Source organism: Agelaius phoeniceus, chromosome Z (assembly GCF_051311805.1).
Source record: "Agelaius phoeniceus isolate bAgePho1 chromosome Z, bAgePho1.hap1, whole genome shotgun sequence".
NCBI classification, from domain to species: Eukaryota; Metazoa; Chordata; class Aves; order Passeriformes; family Icteridae; genus Agelaius; species Agelaius phoeniceus.
In genome coordinates this window covers 60,181,408-60,203,699 of record NC_135303.1, presented here as the reverse complement: position 1 = coordinate 60,203,699, position 22,292 = coordinate 60,181,408, and the positions used below count along the sequence as shown (strand labels likewise).

Here is a 22,292-nt window from a genome sequence, read left to right as displayed (position 1 = left end):
ATCTATGTTGATGTGGCAGTAATTTGTTTCAGGTAACTGTCTCTATTTCAACTATTTATTTGGTCCAAGAAAAACACATATTTCCTTTGCTTTTGTAGAAATTCAAAGCTCAAGTTCTCAGCTTCCTTTGGAACAATACACAGAACGAGGTAAGTGATATAATTGAAAACATTAATTTCTGATGTCAGCAACAAGTACTTTTCTGTCAAGACAGTGTCAGTAATCTCATTTTCTAATAGGGTTTTGTTCCTGTTGCTTAACACTGTTTCTGAAGCAATGTACTACATGTAAAAGGTGGTAACTGAAGGTTCTAACTTCTGCCATTTCCAAGGAGCATTACAAACTAACTCTGCACTACTATGTCCTCACCTCGAGTGCAGTTTTGGGCGCCACAATATAAGAAATACAATAAATTATTAGAGAGCATCCAAAGAATGGCCACAAAGATGATAAAGGGCCTTGAAGGGAAGCCATATGAGGAATGGCTGAGGTCACTTCATCTGTTCAGCCTGGAGGTGACTAAGGACAGACCTCATTGTAGTCTGCAACTTCTTCACAAGGGAAAGAGGAGGGGCAGACGCTAATCTCTACTTTCTGGTGACCAGTGACAGGACCTTAGGGAATGGCCTGAAGCAGTGTCAAGGGAGGTTTAGGATGGATATTAGGAAAAGGTTCTTCCTCCAGAGCCTGACACAGTTCAAGTCTTTGAATAATGCTCTCAGGCACAAGGTGTGACTTTTGGGGATGTTCTGTACAGGGCCAGGAGTTGGATGCAATGATCCTTGTGGGTGCCTTCCAACTCAGCATTGGATTCTGTGATTCTGTGAAACTAGTTTGACTTTTGGAAAATTTCAGCCTTAACATGGTGAAGCATTCTTGACAAAGGTGTTGCTATGACAGCTAACTCAATTCACTTGTGGAGTATTGTAATGTGGGAATTTTGCACTATCATCACCATGGTGCTGGTGGAAGTAGTGTATTTAAATTTAAGACTAACTTTTGTCAGCCTATTAGAGTGAATTTTTCAGCCCCATGGTTAATCCCAGATGACAACTAAGTACCATACAGCTGCTTGTTCACTCCCCTTCCTTGCAGTGGGATGGGGAGAACTGGAAAAAGGTAAACCCCATGGAATGAGACAAGAACAGGTTCCTAAGTGAAATAAAGTAGCTGTGTAATAATAACAACAAAATAACAGTAACAATAATAATAGAAAGGGGATATAAAAGGTGATATAAAAGAAAGAGGATATAAAAAAAGACAAAGAGGAATAAAACTCAATTACAACCAAGTGTTGCACAATACAATTGCTCACCACCCACTGAGGGATGCCCAGTCCATCCCTGAACAGTAATGGGTACTCTCTGGCCAACTTCCCTGAGTTTATATACTAGGCATAAAGTTCTCTCATATGGAATATCTGTTTGGTCAGTTCAGGTCATCTGTCTTGGCCTTGCTCCCTCTGAGCATCTTGTGCACCTGCACACTGGCACAGGAAGCTGAAAAGTCTTTGATTTAGAGTAAGCACTTCTTAGCAACAGCTAAAACATCAATATGCTATCAACATTATTCTCATAGCTTTTTTTTCAGATATTTCTACCTGAAGTAGAATGCTCAGACTGGATGTTATCAAGACTAGATAATTGGTCTTGCTACTTTGCATTGTGTATATAAAAAGTAAGCAATTGAGAGTGTGCCTCGGGAAAATATTATTGAACTCTTTTTCAGCATTCAGTGGTTACTTGATAAGCTCTTTGCATGTGGAGTTTCCAGTAGGTAACAATACTATTTGCTGTGTTTGTCATTTTCTTTCTCTTCCTGTTAATTTTATAGGATGCCCTTGTAGCCATTTCAGCCTATAAATCACTCTCATCATTTGACTCTGAAGAGCATACAATTCTTCATCTTCCTGGACAGGTAACCATTGTTATATGTTTGATAATAAGCACATCTGACACTTCCATCTGACATGGATTATATCCTCTTGAAAGGGAAACCAGTCCTTGTGCCTTCTCTGCCAGAAATTCAGGAGAGCCTCCTGAAGTAATACAAGCTCCTGCTGGTAACATGAGATGATGTCATGTATGATTGGAATAGCTAAGTCTTATAAGCAGGGAAAAGCAGGAATGAAACTTAAGGCTAAGCAGTCAGAAGGTAGTTTTTCTTATTTTGTTATTAAATTAGTGGCTTTTTTTTGGGCAGCTGATTTGCATTTTATGCTCTTCCATTAGTCCTTGCATTTGAGTCTTGGCACTAAGCAACTCTTGTGATTGCTGTTTCTTCCATTGCAGTCACAGTCATGCATGAATAGGACTTTTGTTCACAAGACACAAGTCAGTTTGAAAAGTAGGTGCAATTTTTGGAGCTAAGCTGAAAAGTTTTCCCATTTTTGTTGTGAACTTTTTCAGCATAACATTTTACTTTTTTGTCAGTAAAGGCAGTCAGAAAAGAGTTGAGGTACTTTCTAAAAGGCTTTTTAAGTGTGCAGAGGGCTATTAAACTCTGAAACTTCTGATTAGGTGATTCAGTAACCTAACAGAATGAAAGAGTATAAGGAGCATTAGGTCATCTCCTAGATGAGCATTAGTCATTAGGTGACTCTTTTTTACATTGTATGAGGCAGTACTCAGTAGTCATTGGTACTTCATGGAATAGTGAATCCTATGGCTTTATAGTAAAGGTTTTATTTACTGCTTCATTATATGATAGGTTCCAAACTTTAAAAAACATACTTTATATAAATCAGAGAGAAGAGTTCAGCATAAACCTTACAAATGAAAAATGTGTTTTACATAGAAGACCGTAGGATGGAAAAAGGGAAATATATAAACTCTGCTGCAAGACTAAATCTTTCACAGTAGTATATAGTTCTGTATTACTAGTGCAGTTACTTTACAGTCGTATTACTGGTGCAGTACTTTACAGAAAGTGAGTGAATATGTTTTAATTGAAAGAAATGTAAATATGTTGCAGTTTTTCAAATTCCAAAAACTGACATGAAAAGTAGTGTCTAACAAAAATATTTTGTTTATATTAAAGTGCCAATATAAAACATTGTTAACCTGAAGAAGAATCAGGGTGAAAGTAAAGTTTTTTTGAATATTAGTTCAGCTGTAAGTGTCAAGATTAATTTTGAAGAAGATTAAAGATACGTATTTACACACCCTGTGATTTTTACCAACCAGTGTTGCCTTTCAGTCCGGTAGAAGAAAAGCTTTTATTCATTAGGCTTCATATCTATGAAATGGAGTGAAAATAATGAAATGGGGAACTTTTCATATTTGGTTGGTATTTTTGACACTTGGAATCATGAATGGTAATGAGGACTTGGGATTTTTTTATAGACATTTAATTTTTTTTTTAATCTTCCAGGCACGACCAGAAGTTGACTCACTGGAAGAGATAGACATGAATGAAGATGAAGAGGATCAGGAGGCAAATCTGTTTGTTCCGGGTTCTTCATATATCAAGCTGCTGTCTCTAACACCAGCTGCTGTTTTAGGAGGTATAATATATCCAGTGTTTGAGGTCACTTTGCGGGAATCACAGTGACTGTACAGACCTGCAGCTCTTTTAGAATGGAGTGTCACATTAAAGTGCAGCCTTTCTTTTTTTTTTGTTAACAAATGATGTGAAAAAATGTAAAGTAAAAAATAAAGCCCACAACCCACTTCTCGGAAGATCATGTGACAGGGGTCCTGATGGTGGGGAAAAATTGTTTATAATTAAAATTCTTTACCTGTCCTAAAGGGAAAGCCAGTTCCTTATTATATACTTAAAGCACTCATTGTTTCATGAGAGTGACCTCAGTAGGGAGGACTAAACAGATCTTTCTAAAGGCAAATTTGTATTTCAGCCTGGAACAGATGGAAGTAAAATGAATTTTATATGTATTGTTTTGTAAACAAAGTATTAATAGTATGAAAACAATGCTGTACACAAAGTCTGCTTAATTGATTAAGATATCAGTGCTATGCTTAATGCATAATTGTAGTGATGCATATTGATACTGAAGTATGCTTCAACAGATGGTCTCTGACACTTGTTCTGAAACCTGTGCAGTTGAATTACCAGAAATGGCCATTGTTTTACATATTTTTGTAAGGTTTGAGATACTGTGCCAGGACATAGACATTGTTATTTCATTCTATGTAGAATACATGGGATCTCCATGTGTGATTGCAGGCTTTAAACATTGCCATGAGATACAGGTGGTGTTTTGTAATATTTTCCCCCCATGGAGGTTTCTAAAAGAATCCATTTGTCAAACTCTGAACGCATTGGCCTCTGGAGTGTGGGCAGCCTAACCTGGAGAGTCCTAACTACTAAATCCTGGAAGCTTTGTGGGGGAGAATGACATAACCTAGTTCAATGAAAGAGAGTGATGTATCTTGACAGAAAACTCAATCTGTAATGAATGCTGAAATAGCCAATTTTCTAGGAAGACGGGAAACCAAAATGGAATTTAAAGTGAATAGGTTGGATTCAGAGTTGCAGCAACCACAGAATGGTATCAAAAGGTATCAATGGTATCACTGGTATCAAAAGGGTTGAATCGAAACATTCACTAAGCAGTTTCTCCCTCAGAGGTGTTTTCTAACATTGTTAGTTAATACAGAGTCCAGAACACTTAAGCAAAAGCTTTAGTGACTGGCTGGAGTGGCTGTTGAGAGTGAATTGTTTCACCAAAAGAGTATGAAACTGGATTAATGAGGCAACGTCCAAGACAGGCCAAAAGCCTGTTCTATGGGAGCTGAATCTCTGTCATCTCATTTGCTGGAACTCTAGTGGTGCATATAATTGGGATTAATAACATGAAACTACTTATATGAAGCATTGGAAAGTGGAGCTTTAGGTAGTATTTTGTCTCAAACTCCTTTAAAACTGGTTTCTCAAATCAGTTTTCATATTGTTTCTACATACCCAGGATATCAGGATATGTCCCAGGATATCAGGAGGGGACAGCTGTATTTTTTTTTTTTTGATAATTTTCATTCTGGGTGCTTAAGACTTTTCTCAAATCTGGTAGTCAGAGAATTAAAAATAATTCATAGAAAGAACTATAAGCTTGATATCGATGTTGTTATTAGTAATAGGAGTAGTATCCTTACTGCAAAAGAGATGATGCTAATGATAATAACAATAGTAACACCACCACCAATAATAATAATAAAAATATTATTCGTGTGATGCTAGTTATCTTTGTTTACTGTCAGATTGATTTCAATCATTGAAATACTGTATTTCTAGTAATTGCTGCACATCTAGTTGTTTCACTAAATTTATCCAGATTTTAGTTTTAGTTTGAGTTGTATTTGTCAGTCTAGAGCCTTGGCATGTCCCCTGCCTGAAGAATTGCTTCTGAGTGGCTTATATTTATGTCTTTTGGCATAACCAGCAAATGCAGTAATATGACAGCAGTGATAAGGAGTCTCTATCAATGTGAATGGTTTCCAGAAGTGAAATAGCTCCCTCTCTTAGCAAATTTCTTCTCTATTGTTGTAGCCATCTTAAACAAATAAGTCTAGGGCAGGTAGCTGGATAGTGTTTTCATGTCAACAAATATCTCTTCCTCCAACAAAACTGAAGGTTGGGGGTTGAAGAGAAAGACTTAAGAGTTTCTGTCTATATCACTGCAGAGAAAATTGTTGACTGCATTCTGTGGGGTTTGTTTGAAGGATATTGGCATTACAGGCAGAGGAAAAAAATCCCAAGATGCAGGTGCCCTTCCTGACATGCTACAAAAACACTATTTAGACTCTGCTGTGTGTCCTTCTGTCAACCATGTGCTGTCGTTACTGTTACTTTTGTAGCAATCAAAGAAGGCAGTCAACAGCTCAGAGAATAGTTAAGGTATTTCCTTCCGACCTTCAATATACCTGTGTCAGTTTTGAATAAAGGAGCTTTGTTCTGGAACTTCCTCACATTTCTTGTTTTTACCAAGTTCTCATGATTTTCAGCAATGCTTTTTCCAATGCTTCATAGACACTACGACTCAAGGAAAAAAAAATCTCCAGATGTAGATATCCCTCCTTCCCATGCTACAACATCAGATTTAGACTGATGCTCCACTATGAAATGGAAAAGAAGTACTAGTGTCATTCTGGGCTTTCTAGGATTAGTTTGGTCTCTCAATTGTCAGCTTCTCACATTGCTTTCCTCTCATGTCATTGCATTCCACTTCATCCAGCATTTGAAGAGTTTGCAACATCACTTGTGAAACAGGAGATGACCAACATGCCACGTGCTGTGTATCATTCTGCATTAAGAGGAGGGACAACACGCTCAGACCAGGGGAAGACAGTGGCAGGTGTTCCAAATTTCTTGCTGAAAATGTATGAGAGGAACAAGCAACCAGGCATGACACCAGGCCTTGCAGGTAAGCTGTCACTTTCTTGAAGTAGACAAGTATGCATATTTTGAACCAAAGATTTCTATTAATCTGAAGGTGAATCAACTTAAGAAACTATGTTTTATAACCCTTAAATATGCTTGCATATTCTTTTGAATTGAATCTTTATTAAGTTAACCTTACTTTGCTTTGGGTTTCTGCCTTGACTCTGAATCAACCTTTCTGTTTCCCTTCCCTCCCTCTTTCAGCTGGCATGTTGCTGTGTTTCGACCTCCCAGTCCACATGGGCAAGGATGGCAAGCCTATTAATCGGTTTCTGGCCAGCAGGGGCCGCAATTTCCAGCAAATGTTGGTTGCCCTCATTCATGAGGTAAGTTGTTGCTGGTTCCTCTTTGCTTTTTTGGAACTATTACACCTCCTTCCCTACTTTGCTATCTCTTTTGTTTATGTGCATTGGGTGTTGGTATCAGCTAGTGATGGCATGTATGAATGTATCATAATTAACTGAAGTTATTGTGAGGGACAGCTAGAATCATAGAATCATCAAGTCTGATCCTCAGCCTACTGCTGTGGTCACGCACCGTCACTAACTTGAACTTAACATGTAAATACTTTTTTTTTTAAGTGTTCACTGCTGAAATGCCTCTTCTGAAAATCAGAACAACAAACAGGAGCTTTGCCTTTTTCTGCCTCGTGGACTGCTATACCTGATACCTGTCACATGTAACCAGTTGTAGGTGAATAGCAGTCCTGAACAATGATGGGGCTCCTTGGGGAAACAATATCTACACCTTGCTAAGACTTAGCATTTTTTCCTCTCTCTTAAACGTTTCAGCTCCCTGACCTATTAGGCTTGTGGCACCAAAACCATGCAGTTACCTTTGGTGTGGTTTTAGAAAAATGGCATGAAATAAGCCCTCAATTATTACGGAAAATAAAGTGTGTGTAATGAAGTCTGACAGAGCATTTTGAATTATGGTACTTTTGAATATCAAAGTTCATCCTTGAAAATTTTGGACAACAGTTAAAAAAACCCAAACAGTCCAGCTGAATCTAGGGAAATTAGTGTTCATTTCCCAACTTTATGCCAATGGGAGCAGCTTTTAACACAAGTGGAAGTGTGTTAAACTCTTAAGAGTTTGTAAAATAATTCTGTTAATACAGTCATTTTATATTTCTGTAGGAGCTTCTTGCATGCATCTAGGGGGTGATCTGGGTCCTGATTTTGTTTTGTGACTGTCACCCAGATGTGAGGCATATCTGTTGGGAAGTTTTTCTATGATAGTACTAAGATCACTGATATCAAACACTCAGTTTTGAAATAAGTATGGCACAAGGTTTGAGTGGGAAGGTTGTCTGTGCAGAGTTTGGAGAGTTTTCTGTGTATAAGCTGAAAGTCTGACAGTAGAACACAGGCACGTGCCATGTATAATGCATGTGGACTACATTCTGATCCTGTGGCACACCCACATGGCTCCCTCTGGGCTTCGCTCTCAGGTCCTGCTTCAGCATGTTCACGTTGGTTTGTCCTGGGTAACTCTCTCAGTCTTTCTGGAGCAAGCAAACCGGTTCTGACAAAGCTGTCTGCAGCCTAGTTTGCCTGAAGTTCCCAGTCAAATGTGTGCCATGGTGAAGTTGTCTGCTTCTGGCTAGTACAGTCTTCTGGCTCTGTACCATCTCTCAAACTCTTCTGCTTTGCTAGCATATGCATATATGTTATCCATATAACATCTTAACAATTTTGGTTCTTCACAACTGAAAAGACACCAAAAATAATAATCATGTTTTATGGCCACAGTAACACCAGTGTCTGGATCCCAGTGGAATTTAGGCCAAGTGTACAAGGAAAAAAGCCAGTCTGCACCAGTTGGACTGCAGTATAGAAATCCATCCCTTGCTCTGTATCATGAAGTCAGTGCCAATAGGATTATGAAGTACTTCAGATGTAAAGTTCTTGTCTCAAACTAGAAAAATTTAGAAAACCCAGCCTTGATTACTTATCTCAAGATATCTAACCATGTATGCAAATTTAATAGATGTTTTCCTTCTTGACATCTTTGCTGCTAAAGAATGAAAGCAGAAACTGGAAATAAAGCTCCTCATTATCACAGGAGTGTAAATTAGTGAATGTTTTCTAACTATTTGGAAGCTCCAGTGGAGAGCAGCAGGGAAAATCCACAGGGATGTTTCATATGTCAGAGGAACAGATTCAGATTAATGAATTATCAATGAAGCATCAGCTTCCATAGTATCCAGAAAGAAAAGCTCCTCACTGCACGTAATTACTTCATTCAGAGAGACTTAAGTTCTGTGACAGTGGTTCTGAAGAAAAACATATTTAATTACATTTTCATAGAAGGTGTGTATGAAAGTTTTATATCAGTTAAATTACAGTGGGATGCAGATCAGTTCTGAAATTTGTTTTAAACACTTGCCTGTTGCCCCAAAGCATCAAATAAAATCCCGGTTAAAAAAAAAATTGCGTGTAATAGCAGTGATTATAAAATTCAGCAGCATATCCAAAATTTACTTTCTTGTGTGATCAAGTTATCTTCATAGAAACAGAACCTTAAAATGGTTTGCTGGACAAAACATGGCAGTTTTGTTGTGGAGAATGTGGTGAACTGGATCAAGTTAATGAATACATTGAATGACTGGAGACAGAAATATTTTACCTAGTTTCTCAGTACTTTACCAAGTTGATTGATTCAAGATGTAGTAAAACTAAAAATAAATCCAAATATGTTTATATTTTAAATCTAGACACAAAATATCTTCAGACAATGCTAACTGCACCATCTTAGTGAAAATCTGCAGTAACTATAAAATTTTGATTAAAAAATCAGGATTTCTATTTTCAGTTTACACTGCTTTAAGAATCAAAGTTTTTTCTTGCTCTTTCCCTTTGTACATAGAGACAGGGTGGTCAGAAAAGAGTTCTTCGGGCCTTTGGCTAGATGAGAAGCAAGTCCCTGGGTTCTAGCTCCAAGTTTGTGCCATTTCTTACTGCCTCAGATATCATGTTGGAGCTCTTCCTTAAAAACTGCTTGGCTGCTTGGTCTGGCCAAGTGATGTTCCTAAGAAAAACCCCACATCAATGTGGCAGTGTTCCACAAGCACTTGTCCTTAGTTCTCAGTTCCCTTGAGCCTCATTCCCTCACTCCCCACCCAGCCAATTTTTTCTTAGACATAAATTGCGCAGTTAAAAAACAATCTGAACTTCACTTGTCACCTTTGCCTGTGGTTGCTAGTATTAATTACTCAACACTTAGTCTAGTTGTTGTTGCCCTTCATATCCAGCAATAGATGACAAATAAAGGCTACTGGTTTCCTGTACCGACATAGCAGGTTGCAGCACTGCTTATATGAAAGTCTTCAGCACTATGTCCTGTCATTTTCAGTTGTAGATGAATTTTGAATGTTCTTTGTTATATGAAGGTGTTCAGTTCCCTCTTTCCTTCCTCATATTCCACATTCATGCAAAATGCTTACTGCCATGAAGAGTTAATTAATGAAAAGCACCTCAGCAGTTCTATTGTCATCAAACACATACACAAATTTTAGGTGTTCCTGGTAGACCATATTGTTTTAGATGTTTGAAATGCTACAAAATGCCTAAAGCTTTGTAATTAATTCCTGCATGAATATTGTATATTCATACAGTATTTTGCAGGCCTGCTTTTGTTGGCTTTCACAAGTGTGGATTACATGGGTAACTTCACAAATCACTACAAGACCAGATAAACCTGATACACAGACTCATTTAGGTTGGAGAAGACCTCATTGGGACCAATCTTTGACCAGTCACCACCTTCTCATCTAGACTATAGCACTATGTGCCGCATTCAGACATTTGTTGAACACCTTCAGGGACGGTGAATACTCCTCCTCCCTGGACAGTCCATTCCAATGCTTAACAGATCTTTACATTAAGAAATTCCTCCTGATATCCAGCCTGAGTCTTCCCTGGCACAGTTTCAGCTATGTACTCTTGTCTTATCCATTATTGTCTGAGAGAAAAGACCAATCCCCACCTGGCTACACCCTCCTTTCAGGTGGTTGTAGAGAGCAGTAAGGTCCCAATGATCCTCTTTTCTCCAGGCTACATAGCCCCAGCTCCCTCAGGCAGTCCTAACAAACAGGACTTGTGCTCCAGATGATTCACTAGCTCTGCTGTCTTTCTCTGGACATGCTCCAGCACCTTTAAAATAGTTTCAGAGTAGAGGCCAAGGGGAAGACTGGACTTGCTGCAGGTTCCTCAGGAACCCAAGGAAAGCAATTCTAATTGGAACCTTGACTGCTCATAAACTTTTGGAGGAATTGATGAGCAGACATGAGCAGGAGGTATGAATATAATTTTAACTAAAAGGAAGTACTAGTGTTCATTAGTCATTATTAGGATGAGATTTCCTGGTTTTTTTTACAGGTCATATTTGTATTATCTACAAGATGGAGTATGTTATCTTTTTTGATTGACTTTTAAAATGTTTTTATTTTTATAGATGTATTAGTACTTATTCACAAGTCTTTCAGGTTCACTGAAAGCAGTGAGCATAGAGCTTTAGGATGGTCTTTTGTTTTTTGTTAAAAAGTCCAAGTGAAGAAAGAATACTGACTACTTTACGTAGATAATTAGGGTCATAAAATAGAGATGAATAAGCAGGAAGACTCCAGAAAATAATGATACAGGGGGAGGTCAGTTATTTATCTTGGTTAACAATTCTGCTTTTAGAAACTTCTAAGATCTTCACAAACCATGAAGAAACATTTGCCAGTGCTGCTAAGTGTTGTGCTTATTGCCTCATACAGTTTCACTGTCTCTCTGGGATCAATTACTTGTGGCACTGCCTCAAGCAACCACTTTTAACTGGCCTGGGTAATGAAGTTGAAAGTAACTTGGTGTGGGTAAAATCAGAAAGGAGAATAAAGTACATGATCATTTTAATTTCCTACAGCCTTGTGTAATGGGCCATGGAAATGAGTGACTGTTTGTCTGCAAATCATAGACTGGAGAACATAGATTCTGCATATATTGGACTTAATGTAACTGCTTCTAACCTTTCTGGTGTGTTGCACAGGTTAATATTCAGCCTTCTGAATGGCACCACTCCATACTGCTGCCACAGACCTGGTTAGGATTTATGAGTCGAACCTACAGTGCAGTCCTGCAGGTAATTTTGAGGTATATATTATTGTGGACATTCATGCTTATTCAAGTGGTATGGGTTTTAATTTGACCAGCAAGAGCTGGTAACTCATACAAGTTACAAAAAAAAATAAAGCTTGAGGTGCTTGATTATAACATTTATAAAAAAGAAATAAAAATGACTCTTCAGCTACTGACAGCACAATCTGGGATGCTTTATAGAAGTGGAGTTTCTATTTACAGTTCAGGTTCATGCAGGTTTGTTCATGTGTCAGCTTACAGAAAGTGTCAATTTTTAGAATTTTTAGAAGATGAAATGTTAGCTAGAGCTCTAACCTATTGCTTGCGTAGAAATTTTGAAATAGTAATACCATAAAGGAGACAGAAGCTATCGAGAGATGATTCATTAAAAAGAACTTCCCCTTAATCAGCATGTCATTCTGCTGCATTGTAAGAGACTCCTCTTCGAATTTTTTCAACATTATCTAATGATTAAGAAATGTCTTTAATTCTCTCATTAGGTTAGCTGACCTGGTATCTAGACCAATGTAGTATAATTTGATTTTCAACAGGAAAATTATCTAAAAAATGTTTAGCAAATAGCTTCCTTCCAGAATGCTCTCTTTGTGCTACTAGAAGGGTTTATTTGTCTGTATTTCCAGGCCACATCAGCTATTTTCAGCACAAGCAGCTCAGGTTGCTGAACAAATTCTAGAAGCTTTGCTCCTTGTTTTGCTGTGCAGCAAAACATATGCTTCCCTCACATTTTCAAAACAATTTTTATCTTGACCATCAACAAAATGCAAGATCCTCTACCAAGCAAACCCCATTACAAAATAAGCAGCAACTATTCAAATTGCAGGTTTAGGTCTTGGGGGACATTGTCTCTTGCATTTAATTACTTTCCTATTTTTCTTCTCTTCTAAGGCAAGATTTCACACAGAGCTTAGCATGTACCAGATTTTTTCTAAAGGATGAGTAGAATTCTTGCCATTTTACAGGACAGTAGAGCCTATGTTTGTTGCTTCTTACTTAAAACTTACACTTTTTTAGTACATTTCCTCAGAGGTGGCCAAAAGAGACTGCAGTATAAGATGAGTAGTCTGGATAGTACATAATTCAGTGTTTCTGAGCTGCTATACTGCCTTCTTTTTAGTCAGTGTGTTGATGTACTCCTTTAATCTCTGTGGAGGGTCACTTTTTGAGTGAGACCTCAGTGAGTCAAGATTCACTGTGTTGTATTTTCAGGTTGGTATGTACATCCAAACTACAAGCATTCGATACCAAAAAATACAGCATATGTGCCTGTATTTTTTCATTTAAGGCTTAATAATCTGCTAAGGAGCAGTAATTCACAACCTAAACAAGTGAAGTTATAGTTCTCTTGATTTGAGACAGAATGTTAAAACAAAGCTGCTTTAGATATTTTTAGACAACATATATGTTACAACATGTTAGAGGGCAGAATCTATATCACCTCTTTAAATGTACAGAAAAAATGGTGTAGGAAATCACAGGGAGGTGAGAGTTATGTAAAGTAAAAGAATGAGGAATTCTGCCTTAAGTAGAGCATCAAGAAAACAGTATTTTACTTTTAGAATCCATTTTAGCTATCAGGCTTCTAAAGCTCAGTCCCTGCTTGTTGTAGCCTTTCCCAAGGGCACTTGGCTCTGCATGTACTATATAGATGCCTCAGTATTTGTGGTTGTTTATGCCATCTGCAGTTTGTTTTTCTTACTCAGAACAAAAAATTATGGATTCTTCTCCTTAATATATTGTATATTACAGTGGAATCCCCTATGCAAAGCAGTCAAGGTCACTTATGAACTAGCCCTTAGGTTAGGCTACCTGTGTTACCTGAGTGTTCTCTGAAGAAATATTATGTCAATAAAGCTTATAAGATCCATTTTTTACTTTTTTTTGCAATTCTGCAGGGGAGGCAGGCAGAGCTGGAGATGCAGTTAAAACGTGGAAAAGAGGATCCTGAAGAGGTGCAGTACAAGCAATTTACAGCCTGGCTATGGTAAGGAAGTGCCTGTGTGCTCCTGACCACTTGTAGTGGCAAGTAAGGGGATAGAGGAGGACAAGGTTTTAAAGCCTTCAATTTTGCAAGTTTAAAGACTGTATGAGCACTAATGAAAAAAAAACCCTGAAACTCAGCAACAACCAACCACCAGATACAGTGACCATAGTGGGAGAAGCAAGTGGAAAGGAGGAATATTGGGTAATTGTAAGGGTTTCCATATGCATGAGTTCCCCTCTGCAGAGCCTGAAAACTTTGTAGAGTGAGCAGTTGGAAAGAGTGAAGTAATGCCGTGGTTTTATAGGATGCTAAAAGAGAAAGGTTATGCAAAGATAAAAATTTCTTTCTTGAGAGTGTAATGAGCTATTTCACTGAAAATACCTTGATGAAAGAAATGCAAGTCACAATCTGACATATGTCATGGTGTACTGATGCTGAGTTACCATTACTGAGTGTGAGAATATTGTTTAAAGCAAACACATGATGCACACCCTGATCCATATTCTGCACTAATTCTGTTGTTGTCAGGTGAGAAGTGTCTCTCAGTCAGGATTTAGCCATGTACGTGCATGGCCAGGAGAAGAAGGTGTGAAGTGGGAGGATTTACGGGAGAAAAAACTATCTATCCATGGACAGTATAAATATCTGGGTTTGTGCTTGTTCATAAGTGTATTGGAATCAAAATATGTACAAAGCCAAAATGCTTTTTGTGTGTTTCAATCTAAAAGGTGTGTTATTAAATCCCACTCAAGAGGAATTCAGAATTTGTTCTGAATTCTAGATAATTCTGGAATAGAGGCTTGCTTTGTAAGATCCAGAATGCTACAGTGTTGTAGAAAAGTACTTTATTGGTGACTGATCCTTCTCTTCATAGGGTATAAAAAGGCTGGTAGCAATGCTGCTTTCATAGATTTCTCCTGAAAGAATTTCTGTTCTTTATTTCCTAAATGGTAATAATGTAAGCTATGTCAAAAGTGAACAGAATTCCCTTTATCAGGAAAAAAATCAAAGCAGGAAATTAACTGGAGCCCAGTAGTACCTTTAGTTTTTTTTCCAGTTCACAATTATTTGCTTGGTTCCTCAGGGCCCTAACTTCAGCAGCTGTTAAGCATTTTTGTTGCTCACTAGGGTTAACCTAATTGTGGACAATGTGGTATAAACTTTAGTGTTAATCCTTTATTATGTAAATTTTGCAAATTTTTTTGGTGCAATTTTGCATTGGTATTTACCAAGTTGTAAATGCTTCTGGTGTGGTGGCTTTGAAACTGTGCAAAAGCAGTGTGATTGTGAAGAAAGATCTGGGTAGATTTTGTTGAAAGCTTGGGTGTAACTCAGTCTTATAACATACAGCTCTGTTTTAGGGGACGTGCATTTTCAGTCTAAAGTTGTTTTTTTATGTAGAATGACATTCATGGCGATGACAGAATTGTATGTTTTAGAATAGAGGATCTCTCTCCTCATCCACACCTTTTGGTGTAGGAGATTGATTGTGTCTCTGCTTCAGTCTTGATATGAATGCAAAATGAAACAATTGAAAACAAGTAGCCTGTTATAACTCAACTATAATAATGTGTAAGAAATTGTAACCCCTCCCATGGCTTTAATTTAAATTGATTCAAGTTTATATACCATGTTATAGCATAACTGCCTGTAGTGGTTTCCAGAAATAAAGTGTAGAATAAATTGTAATGGTTGTCCTTTATACAGCATTCAGATTTCATTATGCTAGAACATAGCACAATGATCTGGAAACTTATGCGTTTGATGTGCTCCAAAAGCATATTTATGGCTATTGCATGAACCAGCAATTTACAAAGAGTGGTATTAAGTCAAATAAGAGCCCTTTATAAAACACTGGGAGTGCACATGAGCCTGAAGAAACTTGGGGTGGTGCAAAAATTTCTTACCGATTAAATGCTTGTAATTATTTTGCACTGTCTTCTCATCAGCTGATACAGTTGTTAACCTGTAGATCACAGACCTCATGTAAGACAGAAGAGGAATTTAGCTGAGTTCACGCTATACAGTAATGAACATGGTGTAAATTCTTTCTGTTCTCTTGCAGGGTCAGAGATATGTTGACCGATGTCATCAAAGGTGCTTCCAAGTAAGGACTGCTAAATTACTACAGATGATGTTTTTTCCCATATTTTGAATAAAGAGTGGGACACTGCTCCTTTTCCTCCTAGATCTTTTTAAGATGATTTTTGCCTGATGATTTAAGATGATTAAATTTAAAGCATCCAGATTTCATGAGTGTGTGGATTTAGAAGTTTCTCTCTGAGGTACATAATAAAATGTTGCCTTTTAGAAGCTTAGGAAATTGTTTAAGGCAAAAGATACTGAGAGACTTCAAAGAACTTAACTAAGTACCTTGTAATTATTTGCAAGTACCTCTTATCTGAGAGGAGGTAATTTCACTGTTCCAAATGATGACATTCCACTAAGACTCATGTTTCTTGTTTTAAAAAGCAAAATAGAACTTCAGAAAATACTTTTACTGTGATAATGACATCTTTGGATCTGGAATAAACACCAGGTTGGCAGTGTAAATATATTTTCACAGCAGCAGTCAAGGAAGTTTTTAGAAATTGAAGACTGATGCAAAAAGTCTACTGGCCTGTAAGTGGTCTTACACAGTCATGTTGTTCAGGTGCTTTTGTAAAATGATGTAAGAGAGTTCCATCAGGATTATAATGCAGTTTGTTTTTCTGGGAATGACTAGAATATCAACATACTTCCTTATACAAAACTGAACACAGTTATGTTTTCTCTGGTTTTTTCAGATTTTCTTACTTGATTTCCTTAAAGGTTTGCACTGTGATGAATCCTATCATTTTCTATGATAGTAGTGTTTTTGTAGTGTAAGGAAATAATCAAAAACTTTTTTTTAAGTTGATAAGAATGGCTGCTCTGCTAAAACTTCTCATGCTGTGAAGCGGCATCTTGCAATGAAGTGGCATCTGCCTCTCCAGCATTCTCCATTTGAAGATGTTTTTGTTTTGTCCTCTATGGAAATGGTACTAGCTAAGGCCAACTACTGCATTTCTGTGAGTGCTACTTGGTAGCATTCCTTATTATAGTGGAAAAAAGCTTCCGCTTTTATCCAACTTTGTGTGTAGTAGCCTTTATATAAAAGACAGACAAGAAAAAAAAAAGACTGAAACACTTCTTCCCTCCATTCTTTCTCTAATTCCTGAAGATGAAATATAACAGATTGCTGCTGAGCTAGAAGAGAGCCCGATGAAGTTGCCAGGGGCAAAGACCTTCCCTTGTGGATCATCTGTAGCATAACTTTTCTGCTTTGATAAATATGTTCTGTTGCCAGCATCTCTACCATGTTTCATAACTGTTTTCTTTTTTTCTGTTCAGAGACAGCCCAGTGGTGAAAGGAAACTCTATTTTTGCTTTAACTGGCCTTGCAGTTGCTGTAGCCAAATACGAAAGCAGCCTTTCTTCAGACACTGAAGGGGTGCCTGAGGTGAGTGAATCTGGGAGAGGGTCCTTTCTCTTTGTGGAATACAGAGAAGTAATATGACCAGGTGTTTGGGGGGGCTGGTAAGTGCATGTGAAGTACTTTACATTTTCAAGTTCAAATTTCATCATACTCAGTGAATGCCATCTGTCAGATTCTGTGGTATTGAAGCAGGTAGAGTATGCATGTTCCTTGTCACAAGAAGCATAATGTCTAAATGGTCATTTATTTGGCCATTTTGACAGATGAGATAGAGGTCACTCTATGGACACTGAGCCAGCCAAACTCTTTTTCATAATTTCATAATTTTTGGCTCTACTGAATAGTACTTGTTCAAAAGTAGTGTCTGGAGAGCCAGCACTGACAAATAAATGATGCTACTTACACTACATAGGAATGACAAAATAATCTCATTCATGATGGATCACAGCTGGAACATCATCAGCTGAGCTTCTATTTAGGCAGAACTTGCTCTAAGAAAAAATAATGATGACTATTTGCGTTTGATTTTTATAGACGGAACCTGATTTTATTCCTGTGAAACAATGGATTTCCATGGTCACAGAGACCCTCTTGAGTATTGTGAATAGCCGCTACCAGCCTAAAGGTCAGGTCTTCCCATGGTTCTACCAGGTATGTGCTGTGGTACTAAAGGCAAGGCAATATATCTGTATTTCATACCTGGAGTTCTAATAATGAAGTTTCCTGGTTCTGTTTGAGCTATAGTAGTTGGAATAGGGGAAAATCAAGACTCTTCTTGCTCTTGTTAATTTTCTTTCACTGTACTTTCTGTTTATATTTGTGTTTGCTTTAAGTTTTTGTCTTTATTATCAAAATGGTAAAAGCCACATGCAGGGAATGTTGGATTGCAATGTATCTGTGCTGCTGTTTGCTCTGTAAGTGTTTATTTTAAATTCCTCAAATGCTGAGTGTTGTTGCCTTGAAAAGGCATAAGAGAAAAAAAATGCTATCTTTTGTGTATTTTTGTGTTTTTCTAGAAATCTTACTCAGGTGAAAATACTGCTAGTATTATAGCTCGAACCTGTGCAGCCACAGCTTTGTCTCTCCTGGTGCCAATTTTCATTGTATCATGCAAGGAAAAGATTGAGGAGGTCCTGAGTATGCTGACTGACAGGTTACCTGGGAAACCAAATGCTGACGAGTCTCAAGCTGTTCAAATCCACATGGGTCTCGGTTTGGGGATGTTCATCTCACGTTTATATGAAGAAAAAGTCAGGTGAGAACTGCCATATTTAATGTAGTTGCATAGGTAACTTCCTTTTTCTTCATGTGGCCTTAAGATCTGAGGAATTAAAGTATTTACAAGTCATAGGCAAATGATTCTTGAAGGGCTTTGTGAAGTTTCTTAAATGGTGCCTCTTATTATCAGTCTTCCCCCCCCTCCCCCCACAATTTAGCCCCCTCCAGAGCTATCCTAGGTATTTTGTCATTCCTTCAGGATAAGTGACTAATTTTCATAATATCCTAAGGTACAAAGTGCAAAGCAGTCAGCTAGAAGAAAAACAGACATTCTTTTAAATGGGACTAGTTACTCTGGAAGACATAGTTGTAAAATAATTCACAGCCCTCATTGGTTCCTTTGTAAGTGGTGCTCTGGACATGTGACAGTGTTCACTTACATCATGTGAGTTACAAATGCAAGGATGGAAGTAGTGTAATGAGCTGTCTTTAAAGCATGCTGTTACAGCTGTGTTGGCAGCACACAGGTATTCTGAAGTTGTTAGAAAACGCTTCCTTTCAGAAAGGTTGGCCTCAGTTGCAAATTTCTGGTGATTCCTGAGAAATTAAAAAGTAGGTTTGACTTTATAGTCCTCCAGAGTTTTGTCTACTAGGGATTTTTTTCTTCTTGTATACCCATTAAAAATTTTTTAATTAGTATACAAGCACAGGTACCAAACAGATTTGGTTGTCATTGTTAATTTGCTCAGTGAAACTAATGTTTCTAAGGCATCTGATTTTGTTAAAACTGAAGCATTGCTGAATTCTAATCTTCATGTTTTGGTGTCTTGATGCCTTGCTGCCACTGACCCAGTCACATAATTTGGGAATGGACTACCTTTGGATGTTTAGTCAGTGGGACAACTGAGCTACTTACAAGCATTAAAAGGACTCTTAAAGAGAATGAAGTTACATCAGCCCAGTAATTTGGAGTATGTGAATCAATATTTTGGGGGTTTGTGTTTGTTTCATTTCTGTGGTGAGGGATGTTAAGTGAATACATTTTTCTAACCATTTCTTGCAGACTAGTTTTATTCTTTCACTGCACTGCATGGTTTGAAAGCTTAATCTTACACATTCTTCAAAGCATTGTATTGCAACAAATCAAAACTCATAGGAATGTAGCTATAGCTTATATCAGATTATAGGTCTAGTTTCCATTAAAGATGTCCAGTTCATTATGAAAATTGAGTATATGTTTTATAAGAGGGGTATACGTATGACATCTTTGGAGTGAGATATAAATGCGTCTTTTTTATCAGTAAGTTAGGCAATGAGGTGGAGAGAGATTGAGAGAGCTAATAGTGTGAAATGTCATGAATTTTCAGCTTATGAATAGTTACACATCTAGCTGAGGTGATGTTTATCAAGTTCCTCCTCCTACTGTCAGGCATTGGATCTTTTTTTTTGTTCCTGTTTTGGTTTGGTTTTGTAGTGATTTACCTGGTCAACAGATGAACTTCGTTCTGATGAAATCACTGGATGTGTTGGAGAACTGTTGCTTTGACACCAGTCTGGAGTACAAGTGAGTTTCCTTTATTACTGGTGATACTTTATTTTGAACTATACTTTTTAAATTCACACTTTCTTTCTTAATTCTACACAGAAAAGTATAAGGATAGGACAAGGAGACAGCAGGTTCTGAGTACTTGCATATAATCACCAGCTCAGGCAGGCTGGAAACGCCCTTTGGAGATATGCTCCCTAAAACAGAGTCAGTCACACATTGCTTAAGTTTTTACAGTTAGAACTTGAATCTCCTTAGACAATAAAACACATGTCAGTTGCCATGAGACAGCTAACTTAGCATGGCAGGATGTTTCTTCCACAGTAATCATTTCTCTTTCAAATCAGGGAAGGAACTGCAGTATCTTGAGTGGCTCAGTGTAGGTGCATAAGGTTTTCTTTCAGTTTGAGCATTTCTCTGCCCAGCTCTTCACTGTTCAAAAGAAACAGCAATAATTCCCATTTTCCTTTGCCCTCCTTTCTCCAGTGCACTTTCTGAAAAGCTCTGAGGAGTCACAGCTGTGCACCATTGGGCTGTGAACCTGCACAGCTTAGTGAGGATTTCTGTTGCCTTTTGAGTGGCACAGGGTGAGGCACACAGTACACAGAGACTCTACCAGCTGCACCTCTTTGTCGTGCCTATTGCTGCTGGTTTGTGCAGCCTGTTAGCTGGAGATCAAAGCCTCAGAGAAGAGCCAAGCCAGACTTTTCCGGCAGCAAGAGGTTGCCAGAAGAATATGAAACAATGGCAAGCAGGAGAGGGAAGATTGAAGAGAGGGTTTTTTGAGCTGTCTGTGGGTTTTAAAGGTTTTTAAAGGTGTCTAGTACAAGTTCTCTCTGTGAGCAAAGAAGTAATGTAGAGCTGTAAATGTTGCAGAGTTGTCCAAGTTTTGCATTTCTACTTGTAAACTGCTGTTCCAAAGGAAGGTCCTTTCCAGCCTTTTCATCCAGTGTGACAAAGGCATGATCAGCTGTGAGGCATGAACATTTTCACCAGTGTTTCACTCCTGCTAAATCAGTGATTTTCTTTTACACAAAAAACAAGCTGACATTTTGAGCATAGGTCTGCTGAGCAGTGCAGGTGTGGTAATCAGTACTGTCCAGTCTCAGGCTGCGCCCAGTGGAAGGCAGGACTCCCTGCAACCTGGTGCTTTGGCAGTAAAACACTTAAAATGTGCTAGGAAATCTGAGCTATCATGTAGATGAAATGTACCTAATACTCATTTTATGTAGCTCACAAATAAGGTAGCCAAATGAGAGCAATTGTTAGTTACAAAAAGTGGAGCAGAGAACGTGAAGTTTTATTCTTGCTTTAGTGTCCAGTTATGTTTTAAGTCTTTATTAACAGTGAATAACATAAAATACTATAGCTCTAATGAGAAACTCTATTTTCTTTCTATGTAGTTTTGTCAACAAGCAGCGGTCTAAACTTGAATTTAGAACTCTTGTATATAAGCCATGCCCTTGTTTTATTGGCTAGTCATTAATTCAAATATACCAGTTGATTAAAAACGTTTGTTTGGTCTTTGCTGAAAAAAATATCACTCCCAAGACACCCCTTTGTGTCTTCTAGCCATGCTCAATCGTCTTTAATCCCCAGTTACTGCAAAACATTATCTTAAAAATATGACTGAAGTTATTCTCAGATGTCTGTTTTTTACCTACCTGAGTAAAAGCAGCAACTTTTTTTTTCCTTGCCATTTTTAAGTTGGATAGGAGAATGCCTAAGATCCTAGCCATGTTCATTTGACTGCTTGATGCTTGCTACAAGCAGTGTCAGGGAGATGTGCACAGGGGAAAAAAAATCATCTACAAATAAGAGCAACTGGGGATGTGTGCCAGTGAGAGATCATGTTGAGAATGAAAACTGATGAAATAAGTGTCTGCTATGTTTTAGTATCTCATGATGGAAGCCAGAATTGTTTGGAAGTTTTCTGACAAACCTGATGACTTAGAACTTGTTATGGGAGCACATATGCAGAATTTAGTAAAAGATCTTTGGTCCAGAATGGAATTTCTGAACAAAAATCTGAAAGAGAGGTGGAGACTGTGGAGATGTATGTGCCAGCTGCCCTATTAAATTATGTCCTTTGAAACTATGTTCTTGTTGCAATTTCAAGTATCCTCAGCATCAAATAGTTAGTTGTGCTGGATATGTCTGCCCTGATGAAGCTGCTCCATGCAAATTTTAGTACAAGTTAGAATGCACACCTGACCGTTCCTGTTAAGAAATGCAGGTGAATACCTTAATTTCTTACCTGACTAAGAAAGCCGTCTTAGCAGTTCTCTGGCTTAATGACTTATTTTATTACTTTTGCAAGTGAAACAGCTCTTGAAGGAGTCTGACAGCAGCAGATGCTAATACACTCATTGAACCTGCAATTAGTATGTTTAATTGGGATTTCCTAGTTTATACTATCAGGACACACAGAAATTTGGATCAATACTTCCTTTATACTAGTTTATGGCATTTGTTGTTGGGGCTACTGGTTCTTCAGAGACAGAAGGAATAGTGAGGCTGTATGTGTAGGGCTTACTTATTATTTAAATA

The 22,292-nt window shown here is 37.9% G+C and overlaps 1 protein-coding gene across 2 annotated transcripts in view; it reads left to right on the top strand.

The window, feature by feature from the left end:
- FOCAD (focadhesin) overlaps positions 1-22,292 on the top strand; it is a 90,123-nt gene that overhangs the window by 49,954 nt on the left and 17,877 nt on the right. For both annotated transcript variants that reach the window (XM_077171132.1, XM_077171133.1), the window contains exons 18-29: positions 99-149; positions 1,834-1,917; positions 3,373-3,505; positions 6,191-6,379; positions 6,601-6,722; positions 11,431-11,523; positions 13,433-13,521; positions 15,587-15,628; positions 16,894-17,002; positions 17,513-17,629; positions 17,995-18,233; positions 19,671-19,760. In XM_077171132.1, coding sequence (XP_077027247.1) covers positions 99-149; positions 1,834-1,917; positions 3,373-3,505; positions 6,191-6,379; positions 6,601-6,722; positions 11,431-11,523; positions 13,433-13,521; positions 15,587-15,628; positions 16,894-17,002; positions 17,513-17,629; positions 17,995-18,233; positions 19,671-19,760 — 1,358 coding nt within the window. The remainder of the gene's footprint in view (positions 1-98; positions 150-1,833; positions 1,918-3,372; positions 3,506-6,190; positions 6,380-6,600; positions 6,723-11,430; positions 11,524-13,432; positions 13,522-15,586; positions 15,629-16,893; positions 17,003-17,512; positions 17,630-17,994; positions 18,234-19,670; positions 19,761-22,292) is intronic.